General features: G+C 36.0%; 4 protein-coding genes across 8 annotated transcripts in view; 2 read left to right on the plus strand and 2 right to left on the minus strand.

Annotated features, from left to right (window-relative positions):
* Window positions 1–151: 151 nt before the first annotated feature.
* LOC119077702 (thiamin pyrophosphokinase 1) lies at window positions 152–2,069 on the plus strand. Of its 3 annotated transcripts, none has more exons than XM_037184977.1 (5): window positions 152–397; window positions 467–614; window positions 682–926; window positions 994–1,258; window positions 1,384–2,069. In XM_037184977.1, exons 1-5 carry the CDS (start codon window positions 329–331, stop codon window positions 1,506–1,508), a joined length of 852 nt encoding a protein of 283 aa, XP_037040872.1. In that variant the 5' UTR covers window positions 152–328; the 3' UTR covers window positions 1,509–2,069. The 3 variants fall into 3 exon arrangements, with proteins under 3 accessions (XP_037040872.1, XP_037040871.1, XP_037040873.1); XM_037184976.1 differs by having other exon boundaries at window positions 153–400; XM_037184978.1 differs by having other exon boundaries at window positions 177–221.
* A 2,035-nt stretch (window positions 2,070–4,104) lies between these two features.
* LOC119077700 (SAP domain-containing ribonucleoprotein) lies at window positions 4,105–5,585 on the minus strand. 2 transcript variants are annotated; one of them, XM_037184973.1, is made up of 4 exons: window positions 5,414–5,585; window positions 5,251–5,344; window positions 4,339–5,190; window positions 4,105–4,259 (listed from the first exon to the last, which is right to left on the minus strand). In XM_037184973.1, the coding sequence occupies exons 1-3, from the start codon at window positions 5,447–5,449 to the stop codon at window positions 4,379–4,381; spliced, it is 942 nt and encodes a 313-aa protein (XP_037040868.1). In that variant the 5' UTR covers window positions 5,450–5,585; the 3' UTR covers window positions 4,105–4,259; window positions 4,339–4,378. The 2 variants fall into 2 exon arrangements, with proteins under 2 accessions (XP_037040868.1, XP_037040867.1); XM_037184972.1 differs by having other exon boundaries at window positions 4,105–5,190; window positions 5,414–5,584.
* A 3,585-nt stretch (window positions 5,586–9,170) lies between these two features.
* On the minus strand, window positions 9,171–10,462 carry LOC119077708 (valacyclovir hydrolase-like). Its single transcript, XM_037184984.1, has 4 exons — window positions 10,242–10,462; window positions 10,098–10,178; window positions 9,948–10,036; window positions 9,171–9,767 (listed from the first exon to the last, which is right to left on the minus strand). The coding sequence occupies exons 1-4, from the start codon at window positions 10,330–10,332 to the stop codon at window positions 9,282–9,284; spliced, it is 747 nt and encodes a 248-aa protein (XP_037040879.1). The 5' UTR covers window positions 10,333–10,462; the 3' UTR covers window positions 9,171–9,281.
* Window positions 10,463–13,051: 2,589 nt separating this feature from the next.
* LOC119077655 (histone-lysine N-methyltransferase trithorax) overlaps window positions 13,052–17,327 on the plus strand; it is a 31,889-nt gene continuing 27,613 nt past the window's right edge. For both annotated transcript variants that reach the window (XM_037184872.1, XM_037184873.1), the window contains exon 1: window positions 13,052–13,315. In XM_037184872.1, the coding sequence (XP_037040767.1) occupies window positions 13,139–13,315 (177 nt within the window). In that variant the 5' untranslated portion in view covers window positions 13,052–13,138. The remainder of the gene's footprint in view (window positions 13,316–17,327) is intronic.

Here is a 17,327-nt window from a genome sequence, read left to right on the forward strand (position 1 = left end):
GCGTATTATAACTTAACTCAATGTTATACCATAGTACTGTTCCTAAGTTCAGGAGCAGTGCTATAGTAGACTCAAACAAAATATCTTGCTCACACAACATGCTGCGCAAACGAAGCGTGACGGCAACTCACGATAATGTCATAGTGACATAAGGAAGTTCTATGTGTGTGCGTGGTGGTTGTGTAAATAATATTGAACTCCACTCAGCGTGTGTGATGAACGTGATGATAGTTAATAAAATTGTTATCTTGATAAAGTTTTGATGTAACCGTTCGCGCAATTTTTAATCGAAATCGCGAATGAATCTTTTATAATTGCCAATCAAACTATGTGGATGTCATTCATCCAGAAATTTTTTGAAAATGTACTATTCCGACAAGACGTGAATCCTAGAATGATGGTCTCTGTTCCTATATAATTGTTGTTGGCATAAGGTTTGTCTCAAACCAAATATTTATCTGAACAGGAACCACCCACAAAATCAAAGGTGTGGACACCATCTGAATTTCTAGACTCTACAGTTTCTGAATCCACTGAAGCCAACCATGCAATTGTCGTGTTGAATAGATCTATTGACTTGAAACCAACGCACACTAAACAACTATGGGATAGAGGTAAAATGAGGGTGAATTGAATGTCTAGTCCACGTTCAGTATGTGATACAATTCTGCTTACTTACAGCCAAGTGTCGCTGTCTTGTCGATGGAGGAGCCAATCAGTGGCTAGAGTTTCTCAGAAAAAATCCCGACCTAATTACCGCTGAATATCCTGAATTGGTAACAGGAGATTTCGATTCGATCACCGATTCAACGATGGCTCACTTCAAAAGATCACCAACAACGAACGTCATCCATACACCGAATCAGGATCACACTGACTTCACCAAATCATTGATGGAATTGTCACCTTATATTCAAAGCGACAACGTTGGTGTTTTGCTCATTGTATTGGGAAACATATTCCGTTCTAAAGCGAATTTCACTTTATTTTCAGATAGGCTCTGTGGTCGCCCTATTGGACACCTCTGGCCGAATCGATCACATTTTCGCCCATATCAGTACATTAGTTAAGGCACAGGGATTTTTGGACAATGTCAACATATTCATTCTATCGAGAGATTCCATCTCATGGCTGTTAAATGTGGGCAGTCATGTCATTCATATACCACAGGACTTTGTTGATCAACAATTTTGGTGTTCATTTGTACCGATCGACGGGAAATGTTGTGTTTCGACGACTGGACTTAAATGGAATTTGGGTGAGTTGGTCGATTACTTTTCCGATTACCTAATCTCCTGCAGAAACTTCGTCTGTTCGTTCTTTCTGTAACGTTGGAGGACTTATCAGTTTGTCAATTTTATAAAAATCAAAATTGTTTTTCAGACAATCAATTCACTCAATTCGGTGGTATAGTGAGTACGTCGAACACCTATTCGTCAAATGTGGTGACTTTGCAGTCAGATGGTTTATTGTATTGGTCAATGGGAATAACAAATGAAGAAAGCTGAACCGGCTAACGATACAATCGAACCTGTTATTTAGAGTATTTAATTATCCGTGGGTTAGGTGATAGCGATCGATGGGAAAGAATGGTCCAGCTGAAGTCGCAGAGTATGTTGTAAGATTTATAAAGACCTTGGCTCTATTATTCGTCATTCCATTTTTGATTTCCGAGTTAAACTTATCGTAAAAATGATCACAATCGGTCGAAACGAGCAGTCTCATCAATATTGAGATCTATTTACATTACCCCTAAAGCCTTTGTCGTAGTTTTATTAGATTTGCTTTATTAATTTGCTCATCGACACGACCTATGTTAGAAATGTTTGTCCCTATTTATAAACTTCCACAAGTACAACCCTCATTTACTTGTGTTTCTTAAACGTTAAAGTAGTTGATTTACCGAATCTAGTACTTTAAGGTCAATAGAAGAAGCAGAAAAAGAATAACGAATCAGTTAACTGTTTCTAAGCTAGTTTTGTTGGCTCTAACCGCATCTGCAAAATATTTTATTCAATTGTAATACACATGAGAACATTAAGATCTTAAGTGGCAATTCGTAATCAGAATTTTCCTTTGTATTTAGTTAAGAATAATACTCTCTCGAGAGCATTGATAGTACTTACCCAGATCTCGAACTTAGAATCTGAGAAAAAACATGTTCTCGTTCAGTTGTGAAAAAATTTTTGCGTCGAAACCGTACTTTTCTTGATCGCCCTCTGATCAACGCCCTCTGTATGTAAAATTCATGACATATTTCGAAATATGAAAAGATTAGACTCGTTTTCGTGTGATTATTGACCTCGGCTTCGCCTCGGATCAACAAAATTCACACAAAAACTCTACTTTTCATCCATATAGCCCTGTAAATTACTATTGTTTCCAGTTTTAAGTTAGAGTTTTTTTGTTATATTGTTTCGGCTTAGTTAGAGCTATGCCATGGCAGGTAGTTTTGTGAGTGCATCGTGAAGACTCATATTTTCGTTCCGAGTTATTTTTCCAGAGACCAGATCAGAGATTTTACGAAGACAGAATGGCATTTTAATCGAACTATTTTCAAAAAAAAATTAATCCTCAAAACATTCCCCCATAATGGACTCGCCCTTTTTGGAGCATTTGTGAGCTAAAGAATTATTTTTTTGTGCCGAAAACCAGACATTAACTAACATCCGGTTTTTCAATTCTAACCTACTAAATGAATTGAATGTGTGACCCATGATTTTTTGAATTTTTACCTCCACGATTCCCATATCCTTGCCAATATACCGTCCTTATCATGACTCATTACAGTAGCACTACTTACGTCCCTCGAGGGATCTTTTACCTCAACTCCCCAGTGAATAAGCGAATAAAAATGTTGATTGTAAATAAATAAAAAATAATTTCTTTGAGTTGACGCCGATCAGAGTTGGCCCTAAAATTTTACCATTGAAGGAAAAACAACAGCTCTCACGAACGAGAGGTTACTACATTTAATGTTGTTGATTTTTCCAGGAAAATATCCCTGCGTGAGTGCAAATAATATGTATCCTTGGTATCGAGGAATTTTTTTGTCGAAAAAGCGGATACCGGCTCACTGGGAAGAAATGATGAAAAGGAGAGGAGAAGCGGAAAAATTACTAGAAATGGGGAAATCGACTGAAATAGGAAAATGACCAGAAGTGCGGAAACACTACTGGTCCTTGGGTCAGAAAAATGGCTCCATAAGATAACTGGAAAACCCGAAAAACCTCGAGCGTTCGGTCCTGACTAAAATGACCAAATGAAATCGGAAAATTAGCAAAAAACGGAAAATCTCTTCTTGTAATCGAGATCGAAAATTGAAATTGGTTGAAGTTGAAAAACTAGAAAATCTTAAAAATAGCAAAATGGGTGGCAAACGAACAGGAATCAGGAATTAAATGATTAGATGATAACAGATGAGCATACAATCGAGATCTAATGTAGCCTTGTAATTGTAATCAAACAAAAAATATCGCTCGCTTCGCTCGCGATTTCAGCGTTCATAAAATTGTTAATCAATTTTCTTCATTTCGGAAACGTTGAAATAGCGTCGCTTTAGTCAATATGCTTTCGACAAAGAAATTATTCTAATTAATTTATAACAAATCAAATATGTTTGAAACGGCATTAGCATCGTCATTTTCAAACGTTTTCAAAATTGATGCACAATTTCCTCTCTGAATTTCTGTTGAATATTGTTGTATCAAGAAATTTGTCGAGCGCTTAGATATCGATAAATTATGATGAAATGATGCCGTATTGTGTTCAGGAACCTTAAAGAGTAGGTTGCTTCAGTAAGATTGAAAATATTCTTTACCGGGAAATCGGATTTGAATACCGAGAAGAAAACATTTTTCGTACAAATGAGAAAAATCCCATCTCTGAAAACAATTCCCATTGATCCCAAAGGTAATTGCTCTATTGGTTATGATACTGCTGTTATGATGGAAAGCCAGAGGGGGCAATTTTCATTTTTCTTTATTGAAAACGGTGAGAAAAGGGAGTGAAGTGCGCTCCGTGCTTTAGCGGTCTAATGATGAAATTCGTCTTGGGTGAAGCAGCACTTGTCTAAGATTTTTTTTTAAGTCAATAAACGAAAAATGGATTTTCAAACTTGAGTAAGCTATCTTTAATCAGATATAATTGCATCAAATTTGTATAAAAACGAATATTATTTTCCCTTTCCATAATATTGGCACTCCCACGTCAAAACATTATGGACGACAAAACGTAAATTAAATCCATGATTCCATTAACTGTTAGAAAAAGAAAAGAGTCAAGTTGTTGTGTTCGAGAGCAACTAGCGTATGGGCGACAATGACGAAGCATTTTCACCTTTTGTTGTTGTTGTTGTTAGATTTTGCATGTTCAACATTTACGCCGTTGTCTTGAATCGTTCTAAGCGTTGGCGAGCCTTTTCGGCCATCTGTTCGTTTGATGTTGTAACGCTCGAACCGGAAACGGCTGCTTTATTCTCATCCGATTTACCGAATCTTTCCGATCGCTTTTGCAATTTCTCGAGATTCTCGATTTTATTCATCTCTTTGGACACCGATCCACCAAAACGTTCAGCGCGTTTCTTAAGTACATCCACATTCGCAACCGAGCTGCTGCCGTTCTTGACGCTGGAATTTGTGTTTGACTCAGTCTTAGCATCAGTTGCCGTTGTGGTTATCGGTGTTAGTCCGAACCGTTCGGATCTGGCCGCTTTTAACGATTCTGTAGCAATGGGTGCGCCGAATTTCTTCGCCCTCAATTCCAAACGTTCCTTAGCTGTGAGCTGTGATAGTTTGACGACCTTTTTGTCATCTTCGTTTGTTTTGTCTGTATTTGAAATGGTAATTGTTCGATCGTCTGTAGCGGCTGCTGTTGGACTAGTGATTGTGAATTTTCTGGTTTTTTCCAACGGAGTGGGCGTAGAGACCTCGTCTGTTGATGGTGCATCTGGCGAAACAACAATGTTCAATTTTCGTTTCAAAATTACTTTCTTTGTATTGGCATCCGTTGGCTGGCTGCTTGGTTCAGGCGATTTGGATTTAATACTGTCGGGCGGAGTTTTCAAAACAACATCTTCATGATTGAAATCACTGTCGTGATGGACCTCATCGTCTAATTCTTCATTTAATTCGTCGTCGTCCATAATATCATCATTTAGCACGGACTCGTCAAGCAGGGTGTTGTCGCCTTCTAAATGCCAATAATATCTCAGTTATTTGTTAGCTACAGCAAAGTATCTCGAACGCTTACCGATCAATGCAGCTTGGAGACGTTCAGTTAATTCTGTTTTGTTTCCCACAGTCGATTTTCCACGATTTTTTAGCTCCTTTTTCAAGTCGGCGACCTTTAGTTGACGATAACATACATAACCTCAATTTGATTTTTATTTGGAAGATAGCAACTTTCAACTAACCTTCATTTTCGAAATGTCTGTTGCAACGTCTGCCATGATTTGTGTTGGTATATTTAGCCTGTACAATTCTTAACCTTTTTTAGGTTTGTTTATTTAATCAAACGAAAATCCTGAAAATATACTCTTTCGTGAAAGCAGCAAATGTCAACCATGTCAACAACAAAAAAAAGACGGTTTAACTTGATTACATAGAACGCAATAGTCTATCTTTAAACACATTCATCTATCAACAAAAAAAGAGCGGCAATATATGAAAGTATAAAACGGCTGATCGGCTGATTTATCTAAGGTTGTATATACGCAGGTAACGCCGATGTTATCTAAGCCGCCGAGAAGTGAGTTTCAACCAAGGCTGTATACTTGGGGAGGTCACGCAGATACAAATACGCGGGTTACACACCACAGTTGATGATAAAATGGCCGATTTCATACAAATATTCACCTACTCTGATGATTCTCGTCGTCTTGATGATGTGGGGAATTTTTTGTATATGTAAAGTCATCAGAAGTGGTGTGTTCCCGCGTATCTAATAAAATGACGGTCTGCGTGACCTCCCCAAAGTATACAGCCTTGGTTTCAACGTGTGACAACAGATATAACTTCATTTCATTTTGGAAATGAGCTTGAATTATGAATAAGTTGAAACTCGGAATAGCTCAGAAAAATCAATTTATTTGCCAAATATTTCGATCTCAAATCGAGATCATCATCAGTGGCTGTAACAATAATTCAGTCATGACACAAAATGAATTTTCATCATGGGCCATTAATTTTACAAGTGTTTTTTGAGCAAGATGTGAGGTTCTCTCATACATAAATTGAACACTTTCTTGAAAATAATGTTGCTTGGTTTCCAGTGGTTCTTCAAGAAGAACGGTATGATCGTTTATGTAAAAACGCGAGCGTAGCCAATGAAAGTAGAGAACAGGTATGGTCGATCGCCGAATTCGTCTTAAACGCACTCGCATTTTATGTCAAAATAATATGAAAATAAGTGCGTTTAAGTACGAAAATCAAATTTTTATGTCCTCCGGGAGGACAATAGACCATAACTGTTTTCCACTTTCATTGAGCGTAGCGAGTGAATCTGTTTTTTTTTATTCATCGCGTCAGTTGATGATATATGCTGAAGTTAATGTAATGCGTTTTGTAGTTTTTCCCTTAAATGAATGTGAACTAATTCTTTTACTAATAATAACGGAAGAATGTGTCAGAAATGCAAGCGGAGCGGGGCAAAAAAAATTATTAAGTGGCTTTAAATCATTGGAGCGCTCGGGAGCTGTTCATCCAAACTCTATCTTAATTTTCATAAAATTGTAAATATTTCCTAAACTTTGAGTGTTCTGTCGTTGAAAGTGTTCTCTTAAGATCCCAAACTACGCAAAGTTTTTTTTAAAGAAGTTATTGAATTATTAGCTGTTCTCATAGAACTGGTCTTGGAGTTAATCACAATAGACTCTGCGTTTCCTTCGTAGGGCTAGGAACAGATCAGATCGATCTGATTTTTTTTTCAGATTGATCTGAGATTTGCCCGATCTGAATCTGAATCTGAATCCGACTTGAAAATTTTGATCTGATCTGAATCTGATCTGAAATCTGAAAACTTGAATCTGATCTGATCCAACCTGAATGATCTAAAGCGATCTGAAGTTCCAAGAATAAAATTTGAAATTCCAAAAATTGCTACTAATATAGAAATATTTTTGATTTTATTAGTTCAAGAATTTCTGATAAATTAGCATTTGTTTAGTCATAATGATTTTCAGATTTCAGATTGATCCAAAAACTTTCAGATTCAAATTTTCAGATTTCAGATCAGATCAGTTCAGGCCGCCAGAGATCGGGATCTGAATCTGAAATTTTCAGATCGCCTTTTTAGCCCCGTACGAAGTACTGGGGGCTTATAAGATTAATATGCCGTTTGTAACACGTCGAATTGGAAGCAGACAGTAAGGGCAAAGCATTTGGTTATGTTCATAGATGACGAATCCGCAATAAAAAAAAATGTCCGTCCGTCCGTCCGTCCGTGATCCCTCTAGCTTGAGTAAATCACAACCTTTTTTCAAAATTCTTTTTTTCCCCGATTGGTATCGACAAAAGTAAGGTCAAGTTCGAAAATAAGCATGGTAGGGTCGGCCCCTCCAGAGCTAGGGCGGCCCTAGTAGGGCCCTATAGGTGTTTTTCAGTCTTTCGACGATATCTACTGAAATACGCAATCAATAGCTGCTTGTGATATATCAAATGAAAGGTATTGACGAGTAGAACAAAGTTGCTGAACATCGTTTTTGGGTAAGATGCAACGTGGGCTTGTTGGGAGGGCTCAAAGGTCGTTACTCGGCCCTAAGTGTTTTTTGCACATAAATCGAGTAAATCTCATCCGATTTTGCTAGTTTTTGTTTCATTTGAGAGATAATTGAATGCCCAATAGAATGATGGCGAAAAAAGTTTCAAATTTGGGCCCTTGCACTAAGGCCGCTACTCGGCCCTAAGTGCTTTTTGCTCATAAATCGAGTAAATCTCTTCCGATTTTGCTAGTTTTAGTTTTTTAAGGAAGGTAATTGAATATCGAAAAGAACGTGACGAAAAAAGTTTCAAATTAGGGCCCTTGGACTAAGGCCGCTACTCGGCCCTAAGTGTTTTTTGCACATAAATCGAGTAAATCTCATCCAATTTTGCTAGTTTTTGTTTCATTTGAGAGATAATTGAATGCCGAATAGAATGATGGCGAAAAAAGTTTCAAATTAGGGCCCTTGGACTAAGGCCGCTACTCGGCCCTAAGTGTTTTTTGCACATAAATCGAGTAAATCTCATCCAATTTTGCTATTTTTTGTTTCATTTGAGAGATAATTGAATACCGAATAGAATGATGGCAAAAAATTTTGGGTTTCTAAAATAATGTCGTAAATTGTTGGTTTTATTTGAAAGGTACTTCGTACGGGCTTTCGTAATTGCGCTATGCGCAATTTTAAAAATGAACACTTTCAGTAAATTTGACCATGCTCAACTTGACTTGCATTTTGGTAACAGACGCATTAGAGGGTTGTAGACGTATTAGGATTCCGGGCTTATTAGGGCTACGGACGTATTATGGTTGCGGACGAAATAGGATTACGGGTTGTACGGGGCTAAGTCGCAGCAAACGCTCCGACTGTTCTGATGCCTTGTTTCAGATTCAGATCAGGTCAGAACGATCTGTTTCGAGCCCTAGTTAAAACACAGAAGCAGAAGACATGCATTTATGCGTAACATAGACTTCATATTTAACATCTCAGATCGTGATAATAATTGGACTTCTGTGTACACATGCTTTTGTGCAATTCAACTTTTCATTTCATTCACATTCCATGTGCGATTCGAGTGGCTATTCAAAACACTATCACGGAAATGATAAGCTTTAAGTGTTATGGCATGACAACGCATATAATAATTATAATGACAAATTTAATAATAGTTCTTTCGTCGTGATGCAGTTGCTGTTAGACCTGTTATACGAATTTGTATTTCTTTTTTTTTGTCGTGACCACCGATATAATTTATTGTTGGCAAGGAAACTAATTTTTTTATCTTCTTCCCTATAAAATGAAGCTCATTTATGTTATTACAAAATTGTGCCATCTTTGTCCACTTAATTGGCTCATAATAGTATGCATCACGTCAGAAGTTCCAGATTTTGACAAGAGAGGACGGTACAGGCTGACCCGTAGGTGAGGGCGGTATTCCCAATCGTCAAATTAAAATTTTGAAAATTGATAATCGAGAAATAAAACGATAAACGTTTCAAATTCAATTTATTCATGGCATTCACTCGCTTTTAAGTTACATCTGTTCACAATCCACCAAAATTTTCGTGTCGAATTTCCAACACTTCTACTGAAGCACAAACGTTTCAACAATTTGGTTGAACTCTTTCGCATAATTACGATGAATGAAATGCTTTCCGTCCGGGAAAAAGTGAATTCTAGCATTCTGGAGATTCTCTGCCAAATACAATGGATGCTCCTTTCGAATCCAATTGTCCGCTTCGCCATGCAAAATCAACACCGGACACTTCACTTTCGGTAAGTCTTCTCTACAAATATTGTCCGTCTTCATTATTGCATCAGCTGAATTAGCATACATGCGATATAATTCCTCTGCGCCATAGATTTGCAGATTCGCATCATTGGCTGATGCACCTAATGTTTCGCCGCTCATGAATTTTTTCAAATTTTCCTTGTCAGCATCGCTCACATAGGACTTTGTTCCCCAAACTGTAACATTTAAAACTCGTTTCGGATAGGCTGCTGCTAATATAAGAGCAGTTGCACCTCCAGCACAGAAGCCGAGAATTGAATAGGTGTCGATTTCTAGAAGCTAAGATAAAGACGAAATCAGATTTTTATGCAAATAACTACTATGTACGGCCTTTTGCATCTCGAAGGACATTTGTTTCGGAGGTTTATGATTAGTAAAGAATTGGTTGTTTAGCAACTGTAGGGCTGTAGGCCCACCAAACATTCGTTATAAAATTTACACAAAACAATTTGCTTATACCTCCATCAGTCTGGCAACGAGATGTGCATCCTTACGAAGAGCATTCTTATCGTGGAAATCGCGGTATGGAGGTCGACTCTGTCCGTATCCTGTGTAATCGTATATAATCGTTGGCCACAATGCCCATAATATATTATTGACAACACAAACCTGGAGGATCCCATGAGACCAGCGTAAATTTTTCTTTATCTAAACTTTCCAGCTGTTCATCAAAGTCCTTTTCAATGGTACCTTAAGAACAAATTCTTTTCGTTAAAAAGGTCTCATTTCATCATTTCTAGTTTTAACACTCACCAAAAGTACCGGGTAGCAAAACAATAGTATGTGGCCCATTGCCTACCTTCAAATAGTTGACTGATAAGTCGTCCGATAGTTTTATTTTCATTTCGAAATTGACACTGTTAGATAAGCACTACGAACCTTACAATGCTATTGTTCGCACTGAACTAATAGATCACGTTTCTATTGAAGACCTTTTATGTCTCTTATCACCACAAATATTATGTTGTACCGGCATGATTTGCGGTTCTGGACAAATGAATCATAACGACGAATAATTTTTGTGATAAAGATTGTCTGGGAAATATAGGGCCTATTTGTGGAAATAAAATGTTGTTTTGTTTGTCGTCTTTCGTCTTTGTGCAGATTATACAATTATTAAATCAAAGGCTAACTTATGCAGAATCAGCAACAGCTGAACATCTCCACTCCAGGTGGTCGACAAAGACAATACCTTTGTATCGAAAACAATTCAAAGGCAAGCTACATACAGTTCATACACACGTTAAGGTCATCTACGTATGACTGTAGTAAACTCGTTGTTTAGAAAGTGTTTGGATTGTACAAGTAGAATGTGTTTTTTGATCAGCTGGTTAAGTTCAGCTGTTGCTGATTCTACATAAGCCTTTGGTTTAAAAGCAGTGTGTGTACCAATTAAGCTCAGATACAAGAACAGGCATAACATCTGTTGGTACGAACATATATCAGACACAAATTTATTGTTTGGGACTTCGTCGGCTGTTTCTCATTTTTCTTTTCTTCTGTTGTTATTAATCAAATGAATTGCGCTGAATATTCCACGACTTCCTGAAGAAACGTTCAGTTTCTGAAAAACCGTCGACCATTCGTCATTTCTTCAAGAAGTTGAACTTTCTTCAAGAAGTCAATACACATGTCGTCGATTTTTCAGCGCAATTCGGATCACCATTTAATCATTGGTTCAAAATCTCACACATCGTTTGTTAATTTTGGCATTGTACATGACAACAAATCTTGTGACCAAAACAACCTCATTTCGCAACTTGTTGCATAATAGTATGTTCAACATACTATTATGCAACAACATACTATGTTATATGTATTGTAATGTTGATTTTTTCAGCACGAGATCCAAAAATTGGAAAATTGGGTCGTGTGCTGAAAAATCTCATTACAACACGTGTAACACATCATGATGTGTGCCAACCGAGAACAAATGCCCAAAAATAACTATTATGGCCCGGAATAAATGAAGCGATAATTTTGAATTTAATTTTTTTTATTTGAATTTGAATATGCCGCTTTAAATTTGATAACGTTGGTCATCAAACCCATTCATTTTGTGTCTTTAATAAGTGCAAAACAATTTTACGCGCCATCTATAAGTTGGAAGTAAGAGTATGAAGTATTCAAACATGAAATGGAATGAAAATAGATTGAGGAATATTGTGTTCTTACTTTGCTTGTTTTGACGAATAGATTGATACTCGTATACCTTTGAGTTTTGAATTGTGTGTAGAAAGGTTACCGACGTTACCAAAAATGAATAGACAAACTCAAGGTCTTATTACATAATATGTAACAGAAGTTACGCAGATTTCTAAGAGAGTAAAGCTCTATGCAGCCAATTGAACTATCTACGCGTGGAATAAATGTTTGTCACTACAATATTTCGATCAGACATCAAATTGTCTGACAGTAAGTTAACACCTTGCCGTAGTTTGCGTTAAGTCTTCGTTCTTCCACAAAACAAAACAAAATTTTTTTTTTCGACCCTGCCAATAATGACTATTAAAAAAAAATTTGTAAGAAAAAACAATTATCAAAGTGTTTGTTTCGCAACAAACTTCATTCACTACGCGCCATATTCGTTCTTCGTCGAATTCACACTGTGAGCGCTGTGTGAGCAGGTGTGTGACATTCGAACACAATTGGTAACGACTAGGCTATTTTTTGTTTGTTTTTGTTAGGTTGAATTTCCACATAAAAACTGTGTAATACCGGTCATAACTTTTATATCATTACCAAATGTTTTGAATCGGCAGCGGGATGGAACATTTCCGTGTCATAATTGACTTGGAATATGGTCTAGTTTTTATGGGAATCTGAATCTTTTTGTAAAAATAGTAAATTACGTTCTCGTTTGGAACTTTTTATTTTGTCCATTGTGGTGTCTAGCGAAAGGCGATGGATACACAAGTCAAAATACAAGGTTACAAACAATTAATAATAGGATATTACCATACCGGTGAAGTAATGAGACTCGTTTCCTACAAAAAACTTGTCAAATCGAAAAACATTTTAAATGTAAAAAGTGGATCCATCCTCGGACATTTATGAGTCGTTGGACTAATAAAAAAAAAAAAAACAAATGTCCTCTGATAAATTTGGCATTTTTAATAGAAAACAGGTGCTTTACTTCATATTATCACAAAGTATTATTAACGATAAAAACCAACAAAGTTGAGAAAGCTACTAATCGTCTGAGGATCAGTATACAATTATCGTACTCGTTTAAAAGTTTCTTCTTTTAATTTAATCATAAATTATTTTAGTTGATCCGTTCAGCGACTATTATCCGGTACTCGGTCAAAGTTATTTACGTATCTGTTTTCGGCGATTGATTTTAGGTGACTACGCTAATTGTAGCCTCAATTTAAACCTGAAATAACTCGTACCAAACAGGTACGTATACAACTTTTCATGCACGAAAATCCGATAACAATTTTAAAATGCCCGCATTTTCGCTCCCGCCGCATAAAATGGTAATTTAAGTGGTACAACCAGTGTCTGCATAAAAATTCAACTTGACAAAACAAAAAATTCGTTTTATTGCGTTTCGTTCAAAGTGTCATACCCCACACTGTGAGTTAAATTTCGTGTTGTCGGGCTGTGTTTCTGTTTTCTGTGAAAAAAATATCAAATAATAAAATATGGGAAAGTCAAAATTTCCGGGAAAACCATCGAAAATAGTGAATAAGAAGCGTGTTAGTGTATTAAATAGTGTTGCGAATAATCCGTTTGGTGATAATTCGGCTGAAGATGATGGCGATCAAGTTTCGAGCTCCGAAAGTGAAACAACAAAAACATTCGATGGTCATGGCACTCAGGTAATAATAAATATTGAGAAAAAATTTCAATTGTACGAAATTGTGGAGCATTTTACACTTTTTCGGAACGTTCTTTTAATGATTTGGCGAGTAATTCAACGGTTTTTCGGTGGATCAGTGGCAATTAGCAACGATATATCGTTGAATTAATCCAGAAAAAAAAATTATTTTCTTTTATATCAAACAAAATTTTAGTTTGTTTATTTGGGGAAATTCATCTGTCTAAATTTCAAAGCGTTTTTCATTGGGGGATACAATCTACCAAACACCATACGGACTCTGTTTAAAATATATATCGCTAAATGATGTAATACTTTTTCATTAAATTGCGAATTAATTGCCTATATAACATTGTATTTGTGCATATTGTATATGTTCGTTAGTAGTTTTTTTTTGTGCGGGATTTCTGATATATTTTTTTTCAATTTTATGTTCCTTTATGAATAATATTCTCTCGCGTATATTACACACATTCATTTTGTGTTGACTGGAAGTATGCGCGATTTTTTTTTTCGTATGTACTCTTTCGTGTATTATTTTGTCGATTTTTTTTTTTTCATTTTCGCTGTTTAATATCATTCGGGATGAGCAATATTTAGCAGTTTTTGAAAGCTGAAACGCAATTTCAATTTGGGCTCTCGCGTAATTATGCTGCACGACAAGAAATTTGACATTCTCATCGGACAAAACAGCAATTCGCTTTTACGGTTCAATTAAAACTTTAGACATCAGTCTGACGAATAATTGACTGGTGGAATTGATGAACGCAGAAATGGACATTTAAGCAAAGTTGACTTTTTCATTAATTCGAGAATTTTAGCTGTCCTCGGTACATAAGTCAACGATTTTAGATGATCATTAGTTTGAACCCATGTAATAGTACTTTATTTCATATGGAGTAGGATCCTCGAGCGACAGCGAGAATCCTACTCCATATGAAATACAATGCTTTATTGCATGAGCGAAAACGAGACAACAACATATGACTGTTTTGACAGCGAACGATTAATGTATGAATTAGCGCTCTAGATAAGTAATTTTTCGGGGAATCACACCGCGAATGCAATAATGAATGAATATCTGCACTCCATTATGTCAATGACACAAAAATGATACGAGTCATACGCAAAACATTTCCTCTGGCTAGTTTTCCTTTCGCTGTATTCACGGCAATTGTATTTAGTCAAAATTATGCCTCTAATGAAATGTTTTGTAACAGGTTTCAATAATATCCTTAGAAAACTGAAATGAATAAATCATACACTCAGACAGGTTATTGTGCGAACTGAAATCGATACAATTGTTGTGGGCCGATGGGTTTTGTTTTGAATGAAAAATCGATAATTATATATAGAGCGTTGTGGCATTGTAGCATATACTGCATCACAGCGAAAATGTTTCTTACCACGTGCGGTCTTATCACGTAACATTGTAGCTCTGAAAACTATTATACTGCGTGAATGCAACGAGGAACGTGTTAAATTGATCAAAGCGTTAAACATCACAGGGGTGTAACTTAGAACAATTTTTGTTGTCGCTGCCTTAGAACATTTTTGATTTTTGTACCAGCCCTGTTGAATGTCGTTCAAAAACATCGAATCGTTTTTTAATTTTCTGAATGAGCTCATTACCGACAATACCACAACATGTACCGAAATATTTTTTGAACCGGTGGGTGGCGAATTAAAGTCGCATTTGCGTCTAGTTCTCCAATTAATTTAATTAAAATCTGATTCTTATTGTAAAAAAAAACTTGGAACGAGCCGAACAATTCTTATGATCTGGAATTTTGATTACCCAACGCAGATCCAGTCAAATAAATCGACAAACATTTTAAATGCAAATTTAACCGATTTCTGTGATACAATTGGAAATTCCAGATCATACGAATTGTTCGGCTCGTTCCAAGGTTTTTTTTTTTAAATAATATCAAATTTTTATTAATTTAATTAAAGAAATAGATGCCCTTTTTCATATAGTTCGTTAATGTTTATAGTTTTCGGCAACAACGATTTTCTGTTATAGTAATTGTCTTCGGCAATTGCCTAAAATCGATGGTATTTTACGACAATTTTTATGGTAAAGTGTACACCCGTGGTTAACATCAGTAATAAATATATTCCAGCGATAGGGAACCATGTGACAATTCATAACGAATGTTAACCCTGACTTTTTCCTCACTTTTGTTCAATAACCATTTGACAACAAAATTTCAATTTTATCGACGAGATGCCGCCGAGATGCGATCACGTGTTTTTGCATCTTTTCGCTGATTTGTTTGAGGATTTTTATAGTAAAATATAAAAACCAGACACAAATCAAGTCTACAGAACGTCATTAACATCATTACCATTCGCAGAAAAAAAAAACGTTTTCAGAATTTTTAACAAAACCCATGTTTGTTAGTTCAACAAAAAGTTTGCAACTCGAAACACACTCTCGGGGTGGGTGAAAAAAGAAGTGTATGCTTTGTATGAACAGAAAAAAAATGGTATATCGAGAAGTGAATTTTTATTTTATAAATAATCAATGAAGTTGCTAAGTAAAGAGCACCGTGTACAAACAAAAGAGCTTATTAATATAATACTTGCAGGGTAGGAACAAAAATAATATTCTTACGTATATAGGTAGCACGTAAACATTAAAAAGAAAAATGGGGGAGTGTGAATTTGTTACATTTTATATCAAACATAAGGGGTTAAAAGTTGAACACAACATCAGACTGGTTTGTGTAATTATAGTCAGTGCACTCGTTTGTTTAGCAAATTGTTTATGACGTTGTTTCGATCTCTCGTCTACCTATCAAATATGTTATGACATGAGTCGGTGAGTCGAAAAGTTTTTTTTTTTTTTCATTTTAAAATGGTTCGCTTTATTCACTCGCTTGTTATTGTGCAGTGGACTCAATTAGTATATGGCAATCATTTTTATTAATTCCGCATTTAATTTCTGCATTCAACTATTTTTTTTCGTGTTGATTTAAAACTATAAAAAACTTGAATTCTAAATTTATGCTCTGTGCAATACGGTCATTGAGCTATTATTACTATAACTCGTTACATATGATAATATGCGATATGTATGCGTTCTGTATAGCCAGCTCTGAACATTATTATTTAATTAATGCCACTGTGGTTTTTGAATGATTGATTATGATACTCGGAATGTATTGACGGACGGCGTTTTACAATTTCACAATTAAAATCAATATGTACCTGAATTTATGGGCTTCAATTGGAGCTAATACTCCCCGGAATCGGTATAATTAATGGATTGTTCGTGGTGGTGCAAATAAATTTTCATTACTGGCTATGGTTGATTCGATAGTGATTTTCAAATCATATTTTATCTGAAAATTCAGAGCTACAGAGCTGGAGGCACACATTAATGAATATATGTATCAACACCTCACAAACATTTTATGCTCATTGACCTACATTGTACTGAACAATTTCATTTAAGTGATTTATAAGAGTCAATGGAGGGATCTCATTGTTAGTACTATATTGAGGTTATATGGCTTCGGGGTGTGTTTTCAGCGTTTGGTTAATATCTTCAGCCAAATAAGGTTACGAATCGAATCGAGGTAAAGCTCTGAACAGTGAGAATCTAACCCAATGATTCGTGCTTCCGAAATCACTGAACCAGGGTCTGTCTCTGAGAAAGTTTTTTTTTGTGAAAATCAGAAAAATTTTGGAAAATGAAAACTTTCAAGAAAAAGGGAGAAATATTTCCCGAATTTTCTTGATTTTCACTAACTTTCTTCTATTTTAAGAAAACCGAAGAAACCTGGAAATTTTTGTGACAAATATTCGGATACCGGAAAACCAGCGGGAAATGTATGTGCGGGGAGTCACTTTTTTTTTGGATACCTTGAAATTTCGACTCGGATACATAATTTGCATACGCGTGCACTGAACGTTTTAGTAAGCCCTGAAGATGGCAACAACCTAGTTGTCGAAAGCTAAGCAAAATAAACTAAAAAATCACACAAAAACCACTTTTCCAATTA

This window comes from Bradysia coprophila, unplaced genomic scaffold (genome assembly GCF_014529535.1).
Source record: "Bradysia coprophila strain Holo2 unplaced genomic scaffold, BU_Bcop_v1 contig_24, whole genome shotgun sequence".
NCBI classification, from domain to species: Eukaryota; Metazoa; Arthropoda; class Insecta; order Diptera; family Sciaridae; genus Bradysia; species Bradysia coprophila.